The sequence below is a fragment of the Bufo gargarizans genome, chromosome 2 (assembly GCF_014858855.1).
Source record: "Bufo gargarizans isolate SCDJY-AF-19 chromosome 2, ASM1485885v1, whole genome shotgun sequence".
NCBI classification, from domain to species: Eukaryota; Metazoa; Chordata; class Amphibia; order Anura; family Bufonidae; genus Bufo; species Bufo gargarizans.
The window spans coordinates 622538905-622561921 of NC_058081.1; the positions used below are offsets into that span (position 1 = coordinate 622538905).

The window sequence follows — 23017 nt, forward strand, 5'->3', positions numbered from 1 at the left end:
AAAATGTAGATTATGAAACTGAAATTTTTGTGTTATTCCATAAAATAGTACAATACAGATTTCTTGACTTATGGCAACTTGTCAACATATTCAACAAAAACTAGAGGTCCTCTTGCAAAAAATGAGCCCTCACACATCCACGTAGACATAATTATAAAAAAGTTATGGGAGTCAAAATATGGCGGTGACAAGAAAAAAAAGATTTTTTCAAAATATTTTATTTAATTATTAAAATGCAAGAAAAACTACACATATGTAGTATCTTTGTAATTGTACTGACCTGGAGAATGAATAGCACAAGTCAGTTTTACCACCTAGTGGATGCCGTAAAAACAAAACCAGTGAAACTGTGGCAGAATATAATTTTTTTTTTGGATATTTTTTTCCCATGTCCCACTACACTGTATGCAATATTAAATGGTGGCATTAGAAAGTACAATTTGTCTTGGAAAAACAAGCCCTCATACGGCTATGTGAACGGAAAAAAATTAAAAGTTATGGCTCCTGGAAGGCAGGGATCGAAAAAGAAAAAACTAAAAAATGGAAAATCGCTGCATCAGGAAAGTAGAAAAGCTTAAAGGCACTGGTGATTTTTGGGCTATTTAGGAAAAAACTGTTGTCTAAGAAAACATTAGCTTTTCTTTCCCAAACAGCACCACTGTTTTCCATTGGCTGTGCCTGGTATGGCAGATCAGTCCCATTCATTTTAATGCTGCAATGCTAGACAGCCTACCAGACAAGAGTGGCACTGTTATTGGAAACCATCATCCATCGACCGGTAGCAGGGAAAATTTAACTAGTTGGACTTTTCTTGTCCAATGACTTGTTTCCCTTCTACATAAGATGTGTCTGCCAAATTCTCATCTTGTTTTGTACCAAACTTTGTGGCTGTTCTGCTTTTTTCTTTTTTCTGCTGTAGATAGGGTTCCCAGCCCCGTAATCATCAAAATCATGAATCACAGCAATGAGTTTCTTTCATGGGTTTTATTTTCAATGGATATGCGTCAAAAAAATTATTTTTTGTGCAAACGTTTTCGGCCGTGTCTGGCCTTCGTCAGGCACTATGAAAATTACAATACGGCAATTTTAGTGACAATTCATTTTAAATCAATTACATCATTGATTATCGGTACATGTTCATGATATGCATACATATGAAAAATTAAAACAAAAATTAGCCATCTTTTGATTATTCAGTCAGTTTCATATTGATTACAATGGGATAAATATCTGGTTCTTAGTTAGGAGATACCTTTCAGCTAGACTTAGACCTACAACGGTTCTTTAGAAATGTCTGCCTGAGGGCACATTTCTCTAAAGAAACCCTCTGTACCACACAAGCAATACCAACCAAAATATCAATTACTGAACTGGGCCTACGCAACAAGAGCACTTTCTCTCCACCTAAAACATACCCAGCAATAGAAACATTCATAGAACTAATCCAGCAAGACATCGAGCGATTCAAACAAGAGACACGTAGAGGCAAATACAAATATAAAAACAACCTTACTAACACGGAAAGACAGGCACTCCTAACTCTAAAAGAATCCAAACAATTAATACTGAAACTGGCCGACAAGGGGGGGAGCACTGGTGGTGATGGATAAGTCCAAATACATAGCAGAGATCCAACGACAGCTACAGGACACATCAGTCTATAGGGAACTTAAAGGTAACCCCTCCATATCCATCATCAAAACCATTCAGGACACCCTCTCACATTACCAGACCCGCAATACCATAGACACTAAAACCGCTAGCTTCCTCATGAAGTCCCATCCAATCACGGCATTGCTCTACATCTTGCCCAAAATTCGCAAAAACTTGACCAATCCTCTGGGACGCCCCATAGTGGCCTCCACAGACTCATTGTTATCACCACTTGCCATATTTGTAGAAAAAGTACTAACCCCACTAGTAAAACAGACCAGATCCTTCTTACTAGACACTGGGTCATTCCTTGAAATCATCCAGAGCTTTGAACCACTTTCCACAGAAAGTTTCCTAGTCACGTGGGACGTCACAAGTCTCTACACATCCATCCAACACCAGAAGGGCATTGCAGCAGTACACAAACTACTACTCAATCACAAACAAGAAAACAAGATCATCTCACTCAGCATTGACTTACTTAAAATCATTATCCAGAACAATTTCTTTCTATTCCAAGACACATTCTACATGAAGATACAGGGGACGGCCATGGGGTCCAACGTGGCCCCTCCCTATGCTAATTGCTACATGTCAGACATCGAGGAATCATACATTTACAACAATTCACTTTTCCAGCAGTACAGTCGCCTATGGAAACGATACATAGACAATGTATTTTGTATCTGGCAGGGTCCCCTTGAAACACTCACACAGTTCCATGAGTATCTCACCAACATCTACCCAGAACTTGATTTTACCATGCATTATGACAAAACATCAGTTTTCTGGACACAATGGTACACGTAGACCCTTCGGGACATCTCACCACTGATCTCTTCCGCAAACCCACGGATAGAAACAACCTATTACATTTCACCAGTTTCCATCTCTCCGCCACAATGAAAGCTCTCCTCGGCTCCCAACTTAGAAGCGTACAAATCATAGCAACAGATCCCACCATAAGAAAGAAAAGAGAAACAGAAATGAAGAATAGATTCCGGGAAAGAGGCTATCCCCAAAATATACAGAAAACACCGGACACCAAAGTTAAACGAACTCCGGTTGGAAAACGTATTCCCTTTATCCACAAATTTCACCCCAGCACCAGGAAAGTAGTGAATATAATCAAGTCTCACTGGCCCCTACTACATAAAGCATATCTCGAGGTAGATGAATTAAAAAATCCGATACTCCTTTGCAATCAAAGGCCAAAAAACCACAGAGACCTTCTTGTTAGAGCGGATATAGGACCATCCAAACTCCCACCAAGACAATCCCTCCTACATACATGGAGAACAGGCACCTTCCCATGTCTACATTGTGCGCAGTGCACAAATGTACAAAAAGGATCATCCATATCCCATACAGGCAAATGCTTCAAAATCCAGGGCTACTTCACATGTGACACTGACTTCGTAGTATATACCATCAAATGCCCCTGTGGCCTCATGTATGTGGGGGAAATAACACAAACAATAAGGGATAAAATTTTCCAACACAAATCAACAATACGCCGTCAAAATCTACTGCTACCACTCCCATACCACTTCAATGAGGCACAACACAGGATTTCCCAATTAAAATTCCAAATAATCGAATATATCCCAGCATCAAGAAGAGGCGGTGATCGATCCGAGATGCTGAAACATAGGGAGGCGTTCTGGATCCATACCTTACAAACCATGACGCCAAAAGGACTCAACAGGGAATACGAGGTACAAGCCTTTATCTAATACAAATCTATATCTGGACGGCAACCACATGGATTTTTTTCCCCCCTCTCGTACGCTCTCTGTTTCGGAACATCTGATCATAAATACGTTTCAAGCACCAGATAATATCACACTGGAGGGTTCTTACTACCACCTGACCAGGATGAGACGTTATCATAAAGACTATGACACTTGATAATATTTTATAATATTCTAATATTATCTTCTCTTAATTTTCCTAGGTTCCACTACACCCAGTGCCGCAGGGGGTATCCTTTTTCATATTTTGTTATTATTCCTTTTATAGTCATTGTTATATTAAGATATACCTATAAGCCATATAACAATAAGAGTCTATTAGCAACTTGTATATATCTGTAGTCAATTTCACTGGCCGTTTACCAATTAGCTAATTTTTCCTCCCAGAAGTGACATATCACCAGAAGAAACTGGTGGAACACACACCTGCTCTACCACCTTCCGGGCTGTGAAACGCACCACGACACCAGCGATGCGCTTCACCCACTAACGTCATTTCCGGCTGTTGGAACGCACCACGATACCAGCTCCTCCTCATTGACGTCACTTCCGGCCGGTGGAACGCACCGAGACACTAGCGGTGTGTTCCACCGTAATTTTAGCGCGAATTGACCGGCAGATCCCACCCACCATGCCACTACATGCCGGCCTCATGGCTCCTATATAAGAGCAGAGATCGGCGTGACAGTCATGCGTGTATATACACATATTGGCGGCCATAGGCTCACACTTATGCACTAGCATCTTCCCCTGTTTACCTCCAGCGGCACAGGTAAGTAACTAATAGCTATATGATTATCCTGGTTCATGATGAAAGTATTATGGTGGTATATTACTGTTATGAGGGCTACTGCTGAAGCATAATTGGTCATATATACCTGTGAAGTATGATAAGATTGAGGATTCTAGTTCTTTGTGATAAGATTAATATAGGATCGAAGGTCACATGTTATATTTAAGTGCACTAATAGTAGAATATAATAAGAAAGTATATGTTAAGATGTAATATCAGCAATTGCAATATCCTGACAATTGACCAGGTAGAAATAGAATTCATAAACAGTGGAATATCCTCCATCCTTAACTAAGAACCAGATATTTATACCATTGTAATCAATATGAAACTGACTGAATAATCAAAAGACGGCAAATTTTAGTTTTTGTTGCATTGTTTAGTTTATGTATGCATATCATGAACATGTACCGATAATCAATGATGTAATTGATTTAAAATGAATTGTCACTAAAATTGCCCTATTGTAATTTTCATAGTGCCTGACGAAGGCCAGACATGGCCAAAAACGTTCGCACAAAATAATTTTTTTGCCTCATATCCATTGAAAATAAAACCCATGAAAGAAACTCTGTGATTCATGATTTTTAAAATTCTCATCTTGCTCATGTTAAGAAGATGTAAGAGCATGCAATCAGAGGAATTAACATCACAACTGTCAGGAAATAATCTGTCCCCTGGGTGCCTGCAAAGATGTTCAGGAACTGAAATTTACATCTATTGCAAACTTCTGCTGGAACTCGGTAATGGTCATTTTGTTGTATAACAAGGTGACATCATTCCGTTCTTCAGATGGTGCTGTGGCCTAAAAGACAAAAAGGACTGTGAAATTTCCTGCATAGTGTAGAAAGGACCCTTCACTTAATGAGTGATGGCTGAATAATCTTCACCTTCGCAATATCGGACTCTAATTCCATTACACGAGCCATTTCTTCCTGCACGTAATTGTCATCTTTCGTAAGGTTCTTGTCTTCTCGTACCATTTTAGCAATGGTGATCATAAATTGGAGGTAGGCTTCCCTAATCTATAGAGAAACAAAGGTCATGTTTATTGGATGCAACACCTAGGAACACCACACTGTGGTGGATCTACATATCCTGTAATCACTTGGTAGAGAGAGGTATGGAAAACTATATAGTTCCACACAATGGCAGTCTATCAAAAACATATTTAACTGGTTATGCCATAATTCATGAACACATGAAATTCTGATATTATATAGTATAAGATAATCTCTTTCTAACTATGCTAGAACCAGCCGTGTGCCTCACACAGATCCAGAGCTTCCCTAATCCATTGCTCTAATTGCTCTGCTAGATTTTCTTCAGTTCATTGTGTCCTTTCTGCTGCAGCTCTCTCCCTATTACAGCTCAGGGTGTGTGTCCTTTCTAAGGGGGTGAGTACTTTTTTCTGCAGCACTCTCCCTGTAACTTTAACAGCCTTTAACAGTAGATATGGCTGGTGGTAGAAGGATGAAACTAAGCACGTGCAACCACTTTAGTAGTTGCCATACATGTTAAGCACCACTATAATGAAGCAAATAGACTATCTCACAACTGTACAACAGAATGTAATTTAAAAAAGTAACTCATTTTTCATGCTGAATTATGCAGACATAACTTTTAAAGGATGGACAACCCCTTTAAATTGTATAGGCCTTTGGTCATATTTGACAGAGGTGCCTATATCCACTTCAAACAAATATGAGAAGTATTTTTCAGCACACCAAATAAAGGATTTTTCTAGTATGGACCACAACTGCTCAGATCATGGTTCCCTCCTTGATATTGCTGATTTTGAGGAGAACCTTTTGCTAGCTGACCTGTTGGGGTTGTCACATTGAAATCATGGTCACTGGACATTGTTTTTAGCTGTTTTATCTGGATAAGTGCTGTCTCTTGGAGGTTTTGATTGCCAGTTAAAGGGTTTGTTGGACTCTCGCTGATAAGCTGCTGATGGTCTACTGTTAGGATAGGCCATGAATTAACAAAAGGTGGACAACCAATTTAATTCATAAGGCACGCATCTAAGGCCAGATTCACATGACCATATATTTGTGGATGTGCATTCGTTTTTTTTGCAGATCCATTGTAACAATGTTCTATACAGCACATGGTGAAATGAATGGGTCCTCATCCAATCTTCAAAAAAAACGGAGCGGACACAGAAACAAAATACGCTTGTGTAAATGCCTAAGGAATCTTCATAAAAGTACTTCCATGTACTGTAATATACAAAATATTACAGTATAAAACACAATATTTTTTTTCATTTTTTACATAATTTTCAGTTAAATATAGAAAACTAGTCTTTCATGGAGAGAAAAAGTTTAATCCACACCAAGTGCAGTTCCCAGCGATATATAATACATATGGCTTTTATCAGGAGCCTGTTCTGCTTGTTAAGTTAATTTATAGCGCCAGACAGTAAGCCCCACTGGGTAAAGATTTTATTATCCACAGGATGTCATGCTTCCCACTATTTTATTTGTACAAACAAACTGAATGGCAACACTAAATAGGCCAATCCTCTGTGAAAACTTACAATTAGAACCGGATCTGGCACAAGGATAGGATTACTGCCCTGTGTTGTAATAGGCTACAGTCTAACCAATGTGCCCTCTGCATTGTAGCTGTAGTCTCCTGGGGAACATGTGGGTTTCATATTCATAATGGCTTAGTGGCTCCTCATGCAAGAGTTCAGTGAGTGCAACTGTCTCCCTTTGAGGAGAAGAAGAGTAGAGTGTAAACTCCCTTGGGGCATGGGAATCAATAAATAAATTATCTGTACTTGAAAGGGTATTCATATGGTCACCAGGAACTGAATACTACAACTTAAAAAGAACTTGCCCCTCTTTTCTATAGCCATGGCCCCTTTGTTCTAGCGATCAGTGGAGGTGCCAAGGGTGGACCCCTATCAGTCATTAAGTAATGGCATATCCTAGCAATCTTCTATAATTTATTATGGTGGTAAAACTCTATTTATGTTATGTGTCCATTCAAGACCAACTGACCCATGTTGGAAGCCCATAGTATTCAAATGTTATTGTTGGAAAGATCATTTGTATCATTTGATGTACCGTATATGGAGCTAATAAAAGGAGGATTCCCAGCAAGGGATCAATCACCAACTTATTGTGCCCCATAAGGGGACATGAAGAATGATGGTGGTCCAAACTAGACAATACCTACATTATCAGAGAGAAGAATTTCCTGCCTTTCATAATGTGAATTATCAGATTTTAGGGATCCTGAGAGATGTGACCTCTGAAGCTTGAAGAATTATGAATTCAGCTCTACAGTATAATACAGGATGTAACATAGGATCAGTAATAAAGTTCCACGGTAATCTAAGTTTGGTTCAGTAGTACTACAGATATTACAGCCCTTATATGGCCCTATTTTTTGACCTACTTGATTTCTAAAACTAATTCAGGCAATATAAATAATTTTAATAAATGTTAATATTTCACTCACCCGCTGATAATTTCCTCTGTTAAAATAATAATCTCTGGAAGGCATTCCAAGGCTGGGCTGGTCAATCTGAAAAAAAAAGTAGAATGTTAACCCCTTAGTAGCCAAGCAATTTTTAAAAATATTTTTTTTTGCCGCATTGCAAGAACTATATCATTTTTATTTTTATCATTGATGTATAGAGGCTTGTTTTTAAAAGACAATATGTTAATGGGACCATTTTGGGGTACAGATGACTCATAATATAATAATTGATTAACTTTTATTAACTTTTTTGGTGGATGGGAGAAAAAGAGCAATACTGCCATTGAGTTTTTATGTTGTAAATTTTGCAACATTCACTTTGCAGCATACCTGGGGGCATTCATCAGGTTACCTGGCAGATGAGTGAAGAAATCAGCAAACCACAATCTCATTTGTGGCATTGCTGATGGAGGATAGAGTCACTAGATGTTGCAGTCACTATTTTGGCAGTTAGAGCAGGAGCCCAGCTGTCGTGCAAGAGCTGAGTTTCTGCTCTGCTGCATGCAAAACCCGAAAAAGGCAGCGGCCTAGCCAAACTTCCCTTAGTGACCGCCATAAAAAAATCATATTGTTGGTCACCAAGGGGTTAAATTATTACATGGATAGCAGTATTTATTATATTAAAGTTGATCATGTCAAGAAGTTGTAGTCAGTCTTTTTACTGAAATTTTAGGAACAATTTTGAAATGTACCATATCTGCTAGGGTTAGACTGACCCACAATATCATAAGAGTAGGCCCTCAAAGAAAAGAACCCCAAAGCTCCAGAAGATAACAATTCTATTTGGAGTTGACTTTGGAGCTGTACCTTGCCACTTGGTTCTATTTCTCATGGGTTAAACCCTCAAAACCAAACTAGGGTAGTTATAGGATAAAAATTATTTGATATTGAAAGTGTAGTTTTACATTATGGATTATAAGATGTACTGTACTTTTTCCAGTCTGGTTTTGGACTAGGTATATTGTAAGAAAATACAGATCATTCTGCATATGGCAATGTTTAAAAGTTACAATGCTATTTATTGCAGCAGGAAAGTATTATATTAGCCATGAGTGTCTCATTCCATCATTAGCATGACCTGGAGCAGATGTATGTGCACAGACAGAGTCATGGTACATTAACTTGCATAGGATGAATCCTGTATCACAGAACCAGAATCTATAAACCTGTCAAATATACAACAGGTCAATTAGGACAAGGTGCGTCTCTTCATGGAAAGCATCACAGCACAATAAAATGCATATATTTAAGGCTTTTAAAAATCTTCAAAGCAGTTGTTATTATCTTGTGATTTCCTTTACTGAGTGAATTTTGCTTAATATTTCAGAATATGTTGCAAAATATAATAAAGTATTTTTGTTAAACATAAATTGATTAAAAAAAAACCAGGCATTTTGAATATAGCTGGAGTCTGTGGATAGAGGAGAGGCAAAAATGACTGTCTATATACAATATATGGCAGATTTTGGAGCATATTCTGCACTGAAATGCATATGACAACCGTATTTTTTCCACCTCTCATCAAACTACTGTAAAATCCACAATAAATTGATATGTCAGTTCTTGGGGGAGTTTCCTTGCAGAAACCATGGTGATTTTTTAGCATGGAATTTCAGCTATCTGAGCATGCCCTTAGACATCATGCATGTGTATGATCATGTGGTATGACAAATCGGTATCAATCAATACTCTATGTTGACTGCTCCATATAGTGACATATTTTTGAGCATGTTTCTATATGGTTCTCCATACATATTAAGGTACAGAAACCTCAGCTGAAGGATGTTTTTACCATATTGAGGTGTAGATCTGGTCATACATATGAGATGGCCAAAATGGATGATTGTCATTTGAAAAACTAGCAGGAACGATCATTCATGATGGCCAATGAAAGACGCTTGTCTGCTGAAAATGTAATTGGACACACCGGAAAATTCCAGCTGTTGTTGGCCAAAACTGTGTGTTTATGGCATGATCAGCCAAATTCATCTGATCATTTGCCATTGTGCTCAAGGACCAAGGACTCAGTTCTTTAAAAAAAAAACTGTCTTCTAGTTTACGCTGGCATGTTGCTGGAGGGATTGCTTGCACAAATGATCCCACAGACAACTGATCAACCACAAAGGGGCTGATCATTCTCTCTGCTTTATGGCCAGCTTAAACGTAGTTCAAGAATATACGTTGACCCCATAAATAACAAGATTCTGATAGCAATGAACCGTCAACATGTCAAACTACTGAACTAATTATTGGCACCTGAAAAAAGGTTTTTCGCCAGTGAACCCTCAGAACCCAACCGTCCAGTCTCCATTGCCCACAATGTTTACTGTGTATTTTGGCCCTTGTCATTTTGAGTTTGAGATTAAGGCCGCTTTCACATAATAGCATGTTTGGTCTGTATTTTGTATCAGAATTCTAAACTAGGACTGGAACCTACATAGAAAATGTATAATGGAAAGATCTGTGTGTCACGATACTAGTGGACTACTGCTGGAATCCAATGTCAGGGACAAGGCCTAAACACAGGAGGCACCGGAGTCTTGAACAGGAGGTAGCAGGAATGCAGATGAAGGCAGGGATCCAGATGAGAGGTCAGGGGTGGAACCTAGCAAGAGGTCGGCAGGTGTCCAGGCATAGCAGGGTAAACCGCAAGGAGAAGGAACAAACCAGAGAGCAAGTTCCAGACGAGAGGAAAACACAATACTCAAGCAATGAGTAACAGGCTTGAGAGGTTTATATATGAAACAGGAAGTAAGATGGAACCCAGCTGAGACACAATCCACCATCTTAACTGAGGGAAAACTTAAGGGCAAGACAATCTTAACTAAACAGACATAACAGGATGATTCCTGACAGTACTACCACCTAAACATCGGCCTCTGGACGAGACCTGGCTTGGTCTCCAAGGATGTCTTTGATAAAACTGTTTGATCAGTCGGGAGCATTAAAAGGGTTGTTCAGGTTCAGAGCTGAACCCAGACATTCCAAAATTTTCACCCTGTCAGCCCCCCTGACAGTTCATGCTCCAATGCTCTGCTTTGCCCTGCACTAAATCCCGCAGGGCAAAGGCATTTTTTGGAGATCTGGTGACGTACTAGGGCTCTCCATGGGGCTGCCAGGAAGCCCGGTAATGTCACCGGCACTGATGGGCGGGCTTTAGCGCTGCCCTAGCCAGTAAAACGGTTAGGGCAGCCCTAAAGCCCGCCCATCAGAGCCAGGGACGTCACTGAACACACTGCCAGGCGGAAGTTTCCGCCCGGCAGTGTGTTATTGAAAACAAAAGAGACTTTACCCTGCGCGATTTAGAGCAGGGCAAGGGAGCGCATCAGAACATGAGATGCTCTGATGCAAGGCTCAGGGGGGCTGCCTGGGTGAAAATAAGGGTATGTCCGGGTTCAGCTCTGAACCTGGACAACCCCTTTAATATTACTCACCGGTTCTCAAGAATTCTCTTCAGACCCATAACCCTGCCACTTAATGAGGTATTGTAGATGGTTCCTGAAAATTCTGCAGTCCAATATTTTCTCTACAACAAACTGTTCTTGCCCATCTATCTCCACCGCATCGGGAGGAGGAGGGACAAGTTCTGGAATACAGTTGGGCACGGCATGCTTTAATAGAGACACATGAAAAACAGGATGAATGTTAATAGATCGTGGGAGCTTAACCGAACAGCTACTAGACTAATTATCCTGATAATCTTTTAAAGCCCAACGAACTTCTGTCCTAGTTTTGGTGAAGGAACCTTAATTTTCAAATTTCTAGTGAAAAGGCATGCTTTATCCCGTATTTTATAGATTAGTGCTGGTCTGTGAAATTTATCTGCCGCCTTCTTGTAATTTTCTTGAGCCCTCTCTAATGTTCCTTTTAGTAGCTCTAAATGTTGCTGGAATGCAGAGATCCTTTTCGCAACTGCTGGAATAGGTGAAACAGCAGGGAATTTGGAAAGAATATTTGAATGATACCCCAAATTTGCAAAGAAAGGAGTTTGCTTGGTGGAGGCATTTTGGGAGTTATTGTAAGAGAACTCAGCCAGGGGAAGCAGATCGACCCAATTATCTTGTAAATGACAGATATAGCATTGAAGATACTGTTTCAGAGTTTGATTTGTGCTTTCCATTTGTCCATTAGATTGTGGGTGAAAGGCGGTTCATTAATATCAATCTCAATTGCTGTGCAAAATTTACGGCAAATTTGTTATGCAAACTGCACCCCACGATCCGGAATAACGTCATCAGGAACTGTCACCGCCACTTCTGTGAGAAGGTCTGTTAGATGTTCTTCTCTACCTGCATGAAGTTCTTTGTTTTGGTTTCACTTTGTCATCTCCTTTCCTTCTCCCAGCTGTCACCTATTTACACTAATTGTCTCCCTTTATATTCCCTCCCATACTGCCTCACCTTGCGGTTTATACTTTTTCCTGGATTGTTTCCTTTATTTGTGTTTCCTTGCTGGCTTGATTCTAGGTAACCCTGACTCCGTCCGTATTAAGTGCAGAGAGCCGGTGGTCGTGTCCCCTCACTATTATAGGGTTCTCAGGTGTCACATAGTATGAGGTACGTGGACATGCAATCGTCTACCATAAAGACCTTTGCATGGGCATAGCAGTCAGGGAGAGCTCTAGGGGTTTTATAGGGCTCACCCATATGCTCCTTAGTTTGGGATCAAGCCAGTCGGATGTTTATTTATAAGTTCCAGCTTTCTGCAACACCATCCGTGACAGGAACTCCCTGAAAACAAAACATATTTTGAACTACAAGGTCAGCGGTGTCTTTGGCAGAAGTTAGGCCAGTACATGGAATGAAATGTGCAGCCTTGGTGAGCCGGTCAACTACTACCAGAATTGTATTTTTTCCCTTAGAAATAGGTAGATCTAAAATAAAGTCCATGGAAATACAGGGACTGTAGAACCCCAGGGACGAGAGAGGTCAGACAAAGGCTGTAATAAACCCATGGGTGAAGAACGTGGAGTCTTGCATCTAGCACAAATGTCACATGGTATTTCCTTACATCCTGTTGATAATTGGGCCACCAAAAAAAGGGACAAAAATTCCTGTGTCTTCTGCACTCCTTTGTGACCCGCAATCTTAGAATCATGGACTAACTTTTAAATTTTCAGTCTTATTGTTTTGGGTATATATAGCTTCTGCCCATTGGTCCACACCTTTTTCTTAAGCATTAAATGCTCATTATCAGGTTGTTGAGACAGCAAGGAGTCCGTGTCATAGGCCTTTTTTTATCTCTTCAAACAAGTCCTTATTATAGATTACTCCCACGAAATTAGACTCAGAAACAATAGTCTTGAGCAGAATCGTAGAAGCCGAGTCATTGGAAAAGATTCTAGATAGAACATCTGCCTTGCCGTTACGGGAACTGGGCCTGTACGAGATTACAAAGTTGAATTGATTGAGGAAGAGACTCCAACGAGCTTGACGAGGAGATAAACATTTGGCAGATCTAATGAATTCCAAATTACAGTAATCAGTCAGAACTATTATTTGCTGTGAGGTTCTTTGAAGATGATGTCTCCATTCCTTAAAAGCTGCAATGATAGCTAACAGTTCTTTATTCCCCACATCATAATTCTTCTCATCAGGGGATAAACGTTGGGAGAAAAAAGCACACGGATGCAATAAAGCCTTGTCTCCTGTTTTCTGAGACAGAATAGCCCCTATAGCACAGTCTGAAGCATCTACTTCCACAATGAAGGCGAGTTCTGGGTCGGGATGAACTAATACAGGGTCTGTAGTGAAGTTGGACTTTAGGAGGCAAAAGGATTCCTGTGCTTGGGGAGACCAGGCAAAAACATTTTTTTTCTTAGTCAACTGAGTAATAGGAGTAAATATTTCTGAGAAATTCTTGGCAAAACCTATAAAACATTGAACATCTTTTATGCTCCTGGGAGTAGGCCAGTCTACTATTGATTTAATCCTGCTAGAGTCCATGTGTAGACCATGAGGTGAAATTATATAGCCAAGGAATTGGATCTGTTTGGTGAAATTCACATTTTTCAATCTTAATGTAAAGTTGATAGAGACATGAGTCTTACACATGTCTCTGATGTTCTTCCATAAAGTTGGAGAAGATCAAGATATCGTCCAAATAGATGACTACGAACTGGTCCAGAAGATCTCTGAAGATTTCATTGACGAGATGTTAAAAAGTGGCCGGGGCATTGCAAAGAACAAAAGGTATTCGAAATGTCCGTAACGTGACCTAAAAGCTGTCTTCCATTCATCTCCAGATCTGATACGGACCAGGTTATAGGCACCTCGCAGGTCTAACTTGGTAAAATGTTTTGCATGTCGCACTCTCTCCAAACGGTTTTTGATTGTAATTTTGTTAAGTTCTCAGTAATCAATGCAAGGTCTTAGAGAACCGTCCTTTTTCTTAACAAAGAATATAGGAGCCCCCACCGGTGAGGAAGATGTGCGGCTAAACCCCTTAGCCCGATTTTCTTCTATGAGGGCTTTTAGTTCAGGATCTTCCAAAGGGTAGATGTTTCCAAAAGGCATAGATGCACCAGGAAGCAATTCTATAGGACAATCGTAGGGTCGGTGTGGGGGGAGCTTGTCTGCATTTTGTTTATCGCAAACGTCCGCAAATGCCTTATATACAGAGGGTAACTCTATTACCTTATTATCTTATTATCTGTGCTTGCAACCAGGGTAGGCCTAGAATAAAAGAGATTAATAGAAATAGAGGTTCCGTTTCCTGATCCACTGGCCCTGAGTTGAGTGGAGATCCATCTACGGTCTTCATTACCATGGGTGAGGTTTTTTTCTGATATTTAACCCCATGCCTTTGAGCAAAAGAAAGGTCCATAAAACTGCCACTAGCCCCGGAGTCCACCATAGCAGATGTGGATATCCACTGAGAGTTAATCAAGAACTTAAAGGGAAGGAAGCAATGGGAGTCTTTATTCTCTTTCTTAATATGAGGGGCCCCCGATGAAATAGAATGGATGATTGCTTTCTCAGATTGTTTCCGAAGCAATTGATTCTCCATCTGAAAAGTCAGGATCTGTAATAGCTGCCACCAACCTCCGCGGACGGCTAGGGCAGTTGATAAGGAAGTTGTCAGACTTTCCACAGTAAAAGCATATACTTTTCCGGAGCCTGTGCTCCCTTCGATCAACGCTTTCATGTCTTAGTATGGAATCTACTTGCATAGGCTCACTTCCTGATTCTTTGTAAATCTTTCCTTGGGGTTCCATGTGTAGCTGGCCAGCTAAGACCTGTCCTAAGTTGCTAATATAGCTTATTTGTTTATATAGCTAAACCTTCCAGTAACCTTAATACAGTTCCTATGTTTGTGTGTTAAAGACAAAAGCAGAGTTATTTACAATGACTTCATGTTTGGATGTCATATAACAGTTAAATATATTGTGTTCACAGAAGCAGAAAAGATAATATGCCTTAAAGATTCATTATATGGATGTGAGATAAGCTCAATGACACAGCAGAAACAACAAAAAGCATAGAGTTAAACTGTTGTTGCTGGGCAGGAGTCTAGACCAATCACATCTAGCCTCACACAGCCCAGGAGTTTTGACCAATTACAGCCAGCCTCACACACAGCTTGTGTAGGAAATTCCTCTAGCAGGAGCTGCTAGAAATTATTATTCACAAGAGAGAGAAGCTGAACAGACATTCACTCCACTAAGAGCTGTGTTTTATGGAAGCAGAGAGGCAAAAATAGGTATTTAAAACAGTTATATAATGTTCCTACTGTTAATTGTGATTAGAACTGTATACTGAACCAGTTATATGTGTGTTTACTTACAGTTCCACCAATTGCAACCATACAAACGAACTACTGAGCCATACAATCATACAATCCAAACAAATTGCATACAACCATACCAGATCATATTCAACCAATCTGCAAATAGTTACTGCTAACTGCATACTGCAAATTGCAACCAAATTCAGCAAGTGAACTATTAGTTAGACCTCAGCTATACCTCTCAGAAAGATCATAAAGTGCTTAAATAACTTAAAGTGAGAGTACAGGTACTCAAGAAAGAAATATATCCACCATTTTATGTTGAATGACAAGATTGAACAGTTGAACCACCATCTTATGCATACCGCCATTTTGTGATATCTTTTCAATGCGCATTATGTACATGGACTATCTGCTGCGGAGGCTGCAGTGTTATATATAAAGAAAAGTTGAAGTTAATAAAGAAGTTAGAGGAATTACAGAGTAATAGACAGTCTGGTTAGACTAAAAGTCAGAGACATCAAAATTCTTCTAATGCCATAGCGCAAAGGCACTTCACACACCTTGGAAATGGAGACAGGAAAAGAGGAGGACTGCTTAATATCATAATTTAAGGTAGCTAATTTCTCTTGTCGTCATTCAGACAGTCAGGTATCGATTCGAATGCAATGGTTAATAAAAGCATCAAAAACTAAAGGATCCTCCGCAGGGGCAAATTCATCTTAGTCCTTTCCTAAAAAAAGGACATTTTCGCTGCGTCGTTCCAATCGGTGTCAACAGCCCACCTCTTGAACTCCATTGCATACTCTGTGACAGGGCATCTGCCCTGGCGCAAAGCTAGTAATACTGCTTTAGCACCTCGATTGGGGTCGTCAAACATTTGACTCATTGCATTGATAAAGTCCTCTAAGTGATTTAGCCGGGCATCTTGAGTCTCAATCAACTAGCCCAGGCAATGGCTTTATGTGTCATCAGCATAATAATACATAAGACTTTAGATCTATCAGTAGGAAACTGAGTTGAATTCGCATCAAAGTATAGCCTACATTGATTGAGGAATTGTCACGAGGGTGTCAAGAGCCACGTCTGACTCCGTTATACCCGGGGTCAGGAAGTCGCAGCGGGTGGCTGCGCGCTCTATGTCTAAAGATCACGGTGTTTCTTAGTGTTTGTTTTCTGTGTTTGCCTTGCTATCCTTTTTGTCTCACTCAGGGATCCGTAGCTTCTCCTCCTCAGCTGTTTCTTGTCTGCCACTCCCAAACTCCTTTATATTCTCCTCTCACACTTCTCTTGTTGCCAGTTATAAAGCTTCCCTACCTACATTTATTTTGGACTTTGAGGACGTTTTTTCTGAAAAGGGTTGTCAGAAGCTACCACCTCATCGTCCTTATGATTGCCCGGTTAACCTGATTCCCGGTGCAAAATTACCCAAGTCCAGGTTGTATAATCTTTCGGGTCCCGAGAGACAAGCCATGAAAGATTATATCTCCGAGAGTCTGGCCAAGGGACACATCAGACCCTCTTCTTCACCCGTGGCTGCAGGGTTTTTCTTTGTTAAAAAGAAAGATGGGGGCCTGCGTCCTTGCCTAGATTTCCGTGAGCTAAACCGGATAACCGTCCGAGACCCATACCCTCTTCCTCTCATTCCTGACCTTTTTAATCAGATTGCGGGTGCTAGGTGGTTCTCCAAACTTGATCTTAGGGGGGCCTACAATCTGATTCGTATCAAGGAAGGGGATGAGTGGAAGACAGCTTTTAACACCCCTGAGGGGCATTACGAAAATTTAGTCATGCCTTTCGGTCTGACCAATGCCCCTGCTGTCTTCCAACATTTCGTTAATGATATTTTTAGTCATCTCATCGGCAGGTTTGTAGTCATATACCTAGATGATATCTTAATTTATTCGGCTGATCTGAAAACACATGAAGTACATGTCAGGCAAGTACTGCAGGTCCTACGGACGAATAAATTATATGCGAAAATTGAAAAATGTGTCTTCGCCGTTCAGGAAATACAATTCCTGGGATATCTATTATCTGCCTCAGGTTTCCGTATGGATCCTGGGAAGGTCCAGGCAATTTTAGATTGGGATCTTCCTGAGAACCTTAAAGCTCTACAACGGTTTTTGGGTTTCGCAAATTTCTACAGAAAGTTTATTAAAAATTATTCAGTGATCGTTAAACCCCTTACTGACATGACTAGGAAGGGGACTGATTTTTCTAAATGGTCTGACGCCGCTAAAATTGCATTTTCCTCTCTAAAAGAGAGATTTACCTCGGCACCTGTCCTAATTCAACCTGATGTCTCCCAGCCTTTTATTGTTGAAGTTGATGCGTCAGAGGTGGGAGTGGGGGCTGTATTGTCTCAGGGTCCGTCTCCTGGCAAATGGCGTCCTTGCGCTTTCTTTTCCAAAAAATTATCTGCAGCAGAAAAGAACTATGATATTGGAAATAGGGAACTGTTGGCGATTAAACTGGCGTTTGAAGAGTGGCGTCACTTCTTAGAGGGAGCAATCCACCCCGTCACGGTAATTACGGATCACAAAAACCTTCTGTACCTAGAATCGGCTAAGCGTCTCACCCCTAGACAAGCTAGGTGGTCGCTATTCTTTACCAGATTTAACTTTGTAATCACCTATCGTCCTGGGGCAAAAAATACCAAGGCAGACGCATTGTCTCGTAGTTTCCCTGGAGGGGGTAATGTTAGTGATCCGGTACCTATTTTACAAAGAGGAGTGGTTGTCTCTGCTGTACACTCTGTTCTAGAGGGAAAGGTGTTAGAGGCCCAGGGGGACGCCCCGGCCTCTTGCCCCTCAGAGAAATTGTTTGTACCGTTAAACCTGCGTCTTGAGTTATTGAAGGAACATCATAATTCGGCACTTGCTGGGCACCCGGGTAGTAAAGCAACCTTGGAGCTATTGTCTCGTCGTTTTTGGTGGCCAAGGTTGCGTCAGGATGTAATAGATTTCGTGTCTACTTGTTCTACTTGTGCACGCGCGAAAGTCTCTCATACACGTCCAGCAGGGTCTTTATTGCCACTTTTCATCCCCAATAGACCATGGACACATCTATCAATGGATTTCATCACTGACTTACCTTTGTCTGCGGGTAAAACAGTTATCTTGGTAGTAGTAGACAGGTTTAGCAAAATGGTACACTTTATTGCGCTACCCGCACTTCCTAATGCTAAGACTCTTGCTCAGGTGTTTATCAGTGAAATCGTGAAGCTTCACGGGGTCCCTTCCGATGTGGTTTCGGATCGGGGAACCCAGTTTATTTCTAAGTTTTGGAAAGCTTTTTGTACCCGTTTAGGGGTACACTTATCCTTTTCCTCAGCTTTCCATCCTCAGTCGAATGGACAGACTGAGCGTACCAACCAAAACCTAGAAACATATTTAAGGTGTTTTGCGTCTGAAAACCAAGAGGTGTGGTCATCATATTTACCGTTAGCCGAGTTTGCCATAAATAATCGCCGTCAGGAATCCACTGGCAAGTCACCATTTCTTGGTGCATACGGTTTTCATCCCCAATTTTGTACTTTCAAAGAGGGGGGGTCTTCTGGGGTTCCCGAAGAGGAACGGTTTTCTTCATCTCTTTCATCGGTATGGCAGAAGGTGCAAGCTAACTTGAAAAATATGAGTGGTAAATACAAATGTATGGCCGATAAGAAACGGTCGCCAGGTCCGGACCTAGGAGTGAATGACTATGTGTGGTTGTCTACTAGGAATATTAAGTTGAAGGTTCCCTCTTGGAAACTGGGTCCTAGGTTCATTGGTCCTTATAAAATTGTAGCCGTCATTAACCCTGTGGCTTTTCGCCTGGAGCTACCTCAGACTTTTAAGATCCATAACGTCTTCCATAAGTCGCTGCTCAAGAAGTATGTTCCACCTCTAGAACCATCACCGCTGCCACCTCCTCCTGTTGTTGTGGATGGTAATCTGGAGTTTCAAATATCCAGAATTGTTGATTCTCGTCGGGTCCGCCGCTCTATTCAGTATCTGGTGCATTGGAGGGGTTATGGTCCCGAGGAAAGAATGTGGGTTCCAGCGTCAGAGGTAAACGCCAACAGGTTGATTCAGGCTTTCCATGTCTCTCATCCGGAGAGACCTGGTCCTGAGTGTCCGGAGGCCCCTCGTGAAAGGGGGGGTACTGTCACGAGGGTGTCAAGAGCCACGTCTGACTCCGTTATACCCGGGGTCAGGAAGTCGCAGCGGGTGGCTGCGCGCTCTATGTCTAAAGATCACGGTGTTTCTTAGTGTTTGTTTTCTGTGTTTGCCTTGCTATCCTTTTTGTCTCACTCAGGGATCCGTAGCTTCTCCTCCTCAGCTGTTTCTTGTCTGCCACTCCCAAACTCCTTTATATTCTCCTCTCACACTTCTCTTGTTGCCAGTTATAGAGCTTCCTGCCTGGACATCTATGCTGACCCACTGGAGCTGAGAATCTGGTTGTTGTTCCAGAGTGCTACCCTCCGGATCCCTGTTGGGCTTTTGTTGTCTCCTGTGGTTGCCCTCCTGGGATTATATGTTTAGTTTGTATTGTCTGTCCTCCCCTTGGTGTTTTCCTTTAGAGCTAGTGGTGTGGACTAGTGTTCCCACCGCCCTGTTCACTATCTAGGGCTCATCCTAGGGAAAGCCAGGGTTTTAGGCACGTGATCGGCGTACGGGTGAGGAACCCGTCTAGGGACGACAGGGCAGCCAGGCGCCAGTCGCAAGGTGAGTCAGGGGTCACCACCTTCCCTCTCACTAGGGCAGGGCCTCCCTCTTTTCCTCCCTCCGTGTCACGTATGTGACAGTTACGCCGATCGTGATAGGAATCCCCGGAATTTGTCACGGTCTCCGCCAAATCTGAATGGTGGCAACTTAGGGGTCATTGCAGGCACTGTAGCGGGTGGTACAGAAACTCGATTTTCCAAGTGGACTATCCGGTCAGATAATGTCTGCATGGTACCACGTAGCTGTTGAATCGCTTGTCCATAAATTTGGATGTTGTAGAAAGTCTTTCCTTCAAAGTCGTCATATTTATTTTTTAAAGTCTGCATCTCGGTGCACATATTAGCCATAGCAGTATGCAGTTGCTTAATGCTAAGTTCTGAACTCCCAGTCCCGGCAGACTCAATTTTAGGCTTGAGTATTCTGTCACGATACTAGTGGAATACTACTGGAATCCAATGGCAGGGACAAGACCTAAACACAGGAGGCACTGGAGTCTTGAACAGGAGGTAGCAGGAATGCAGATGAAGGCAGGGATCCAGACGAGAGGTCAGGGGGAAACCCAGTGAGTGGTTGGCAGGTGTGCAGGATTAGCAGGGTTAACCGCAAGGAGAAGGAACAAACCAGGGAGCAAGTTCCAGGCGAGAGGACTGCACAAACAGGAGCTAAAACACAATACTCAAGCAATGAGTAACAGGCTTGAGAGATTTATATATGAAACAGGAAGTAAGATGGCACCCAGCTGAGACACAATCCACCACCTTAACTGAGGGAAAACTTAAGGGCAAGATAGTCTGAACTAAACAGACATAACAGGATGATTCCTGACACTGTGTCTCTTTTGTGCTTGGATGCACTCCTGGTTTTTGCTTTCAAATATGGATGAAAAATACTGACCCAGTACTGACCGTGTGAAAGTGGCTTATAGGGTTTTTCTGTGAGTTCAAAGGGAACCTGTCATAAGATTTCAGCGGTCTGTCATTTATAAGTTAAAAGGAAGTGGTTGCACCAACATCACAATCATTGCAGACTGGGCCTGAAAAAGGCCACCTGAGAAGATTCGTGGTTATTCATGAATTCCTTCTCTCCCAGACCACCTTCCTAAGACTAACAGTCTTCTACCTAGTTTTCTCCCTTTCTCTCTAGGAGAGAACTGCCATTCATCAGCAGATGGACGGAGAGAGCAGGAGATTAGGAATAACCATGACTCTTCTCAGGTAGATTTGACTCTTTTCAAGGCCTGGGCTGCAACAATTATGATGCTGGTTCTCGGCAACCACTTACTGTTAGTTCATGATTGACACACCATTGAAATCAGCATTTCTGTCACTATTTTATGCTGCCTTCAGTGAGGTCAGCATAAAGTTGGTGACAGGTTCCCTTTAATATTGATGATTTACCCTTTAGGAGAGGTCAACAATATCAGATCGGTGGGGGTCCGACTCCTGGCACCCCAGCCGAAGCCGAAACGCAGCCTCTTCAAACAGCTGATTGGCGGGGGTGTCTGGAGTCAGACCCCCACCAGTCAGAAAATCATGATCTATATTGAGGATAGGCCATCAAAAGAGTTTCAGGGAAAAACCATCAATAGCTATCAATAGTGTTTCAGGGAAAATTTGATTTGCCACAAAGCCTAATTTTCTTGTGCTTTGTGGTAGTGAATCGATTTTCCCTGAAATAGTTAACATGGACCGTGCGATATTTTGCTCCAAATCTTCAATGGATGAGGTAAGTATGATGCCTTTTTTTATTTTTTAAATGTACACTGTAATATTGCTATAAGATGCCACAATAAGCTTTGAATGCAGCATCTGAGAAGTTCAATGATCGGGGGGGGGGGGGGGGGGGGGGGGGGTCAGAGCAATCACCGCTCTCTGTCATTGCACCCACCACTTACAAAAAAATGTGCTTCATGACGAAGTTATTCATCACAAAGTGTTTTTTTTGGGTAAAATTCGGCAAAAGCAACCGAATTAAATTTTTGAATACTTTGCTCAACCCTAGTCATCGAAATGAATTTCCTGGAAAACCCGATTAACAGTTTATGAACAGCTGCTAAGTATTAAAGAAACCATTTCAGCATGGAAAATGAGAATAATACAATATGAAAATTCATCTTCATACATAAATGATGTGCTTGCTTGACTCCCGGTCATCATTCCATACAAATAGGTCAACGAGGACTCTTTTGTTGAATCTGTGGTTCAAAAGGGATATTTTTTCTTCCAAACTCCAATTGGACTCTATCAAAAGAAAAAATACAGTTAAAAACACAAAAATCGACGTGAAAAAAACTAATGAAAAAGCAAAAAACACAAAATATTTTTGAAAAAGGTTTTAGAGCTTTGCAGATTTTACCTAAGGCATTTAAAAATCACTTGTGTGATGTTTTCATTGACTGGCCCTGTCAATTAAAGTGCAGAGAGTGCTGCAGCTGCAGAGAGAGCTGAGCCGCTAGGAGTAAAGCCCCAATTGCTCCTATTTGCTCCTAGAGGCTCATTTGCATATATTAAAACTTTTATTGAGAGGAAATAGATATTGTCCTAGATGTAGAAGTGTACTGTTTTTTGCTGCTCATTTTTACAGGTGATACCTGTCAAAAATGTATTTTGGATGTAGGCTCACAAACTGAGCCCACTCCATACGCAGTGGGTGCTAGCTATGTAATAGAGCTGACAAATGGCAGCAGTGAGAGGAATTGGAGATTACTCTAATTCTGTTGTTTAAACCCTCAGATACTGTCGTCGTGGCATCTGAGGGGTTAAACAGAGGGAGAGGGGGAGATGTTTCCCCTTGTCCACCGATCGGAACCCCCAAGGCAGAATCATGAGGTTATAATTGGTTACTCCCTGGCCTGCCATAGTAAGTTTCCCATTGCAGAG

At 41.4% G+C, this 23017-nt stretch overlaps 1 protein-coding gene across 1 annotated transcript in view; it reads right to left on the minus strand.

The window, feature by feature from the left end:
- Positions 1 to 23017, minus strand: part of MMEL1 (membrane metalloendopeptidase like 1) — a 202866-nt gene that overhangs the window by 79149 nt on the left and 100700 nt on the right. Inside the window, exons 7-10 of the mRNA XM_044278346.1 lie at positions 22260 to 22378; positions 7678 to 7743; positions 5091 to 5225; positions 4916 to 5005 (exon numbers count right to left, since the gene is read on the minus strand). Coding sequence (XP_044134281.1) covers positions 4916 to 5005; positions 5091 to 5225; positions 7678 to 7743; positions 22260 to 22378 — 410 coding nt within the window. The remainder of the gene's footprint in view (positions 1 to 4915; positions 5006 to 5090; positions 5226 to 7677; positions 7744 to 22259; positions 22379 to 23017) is intronic.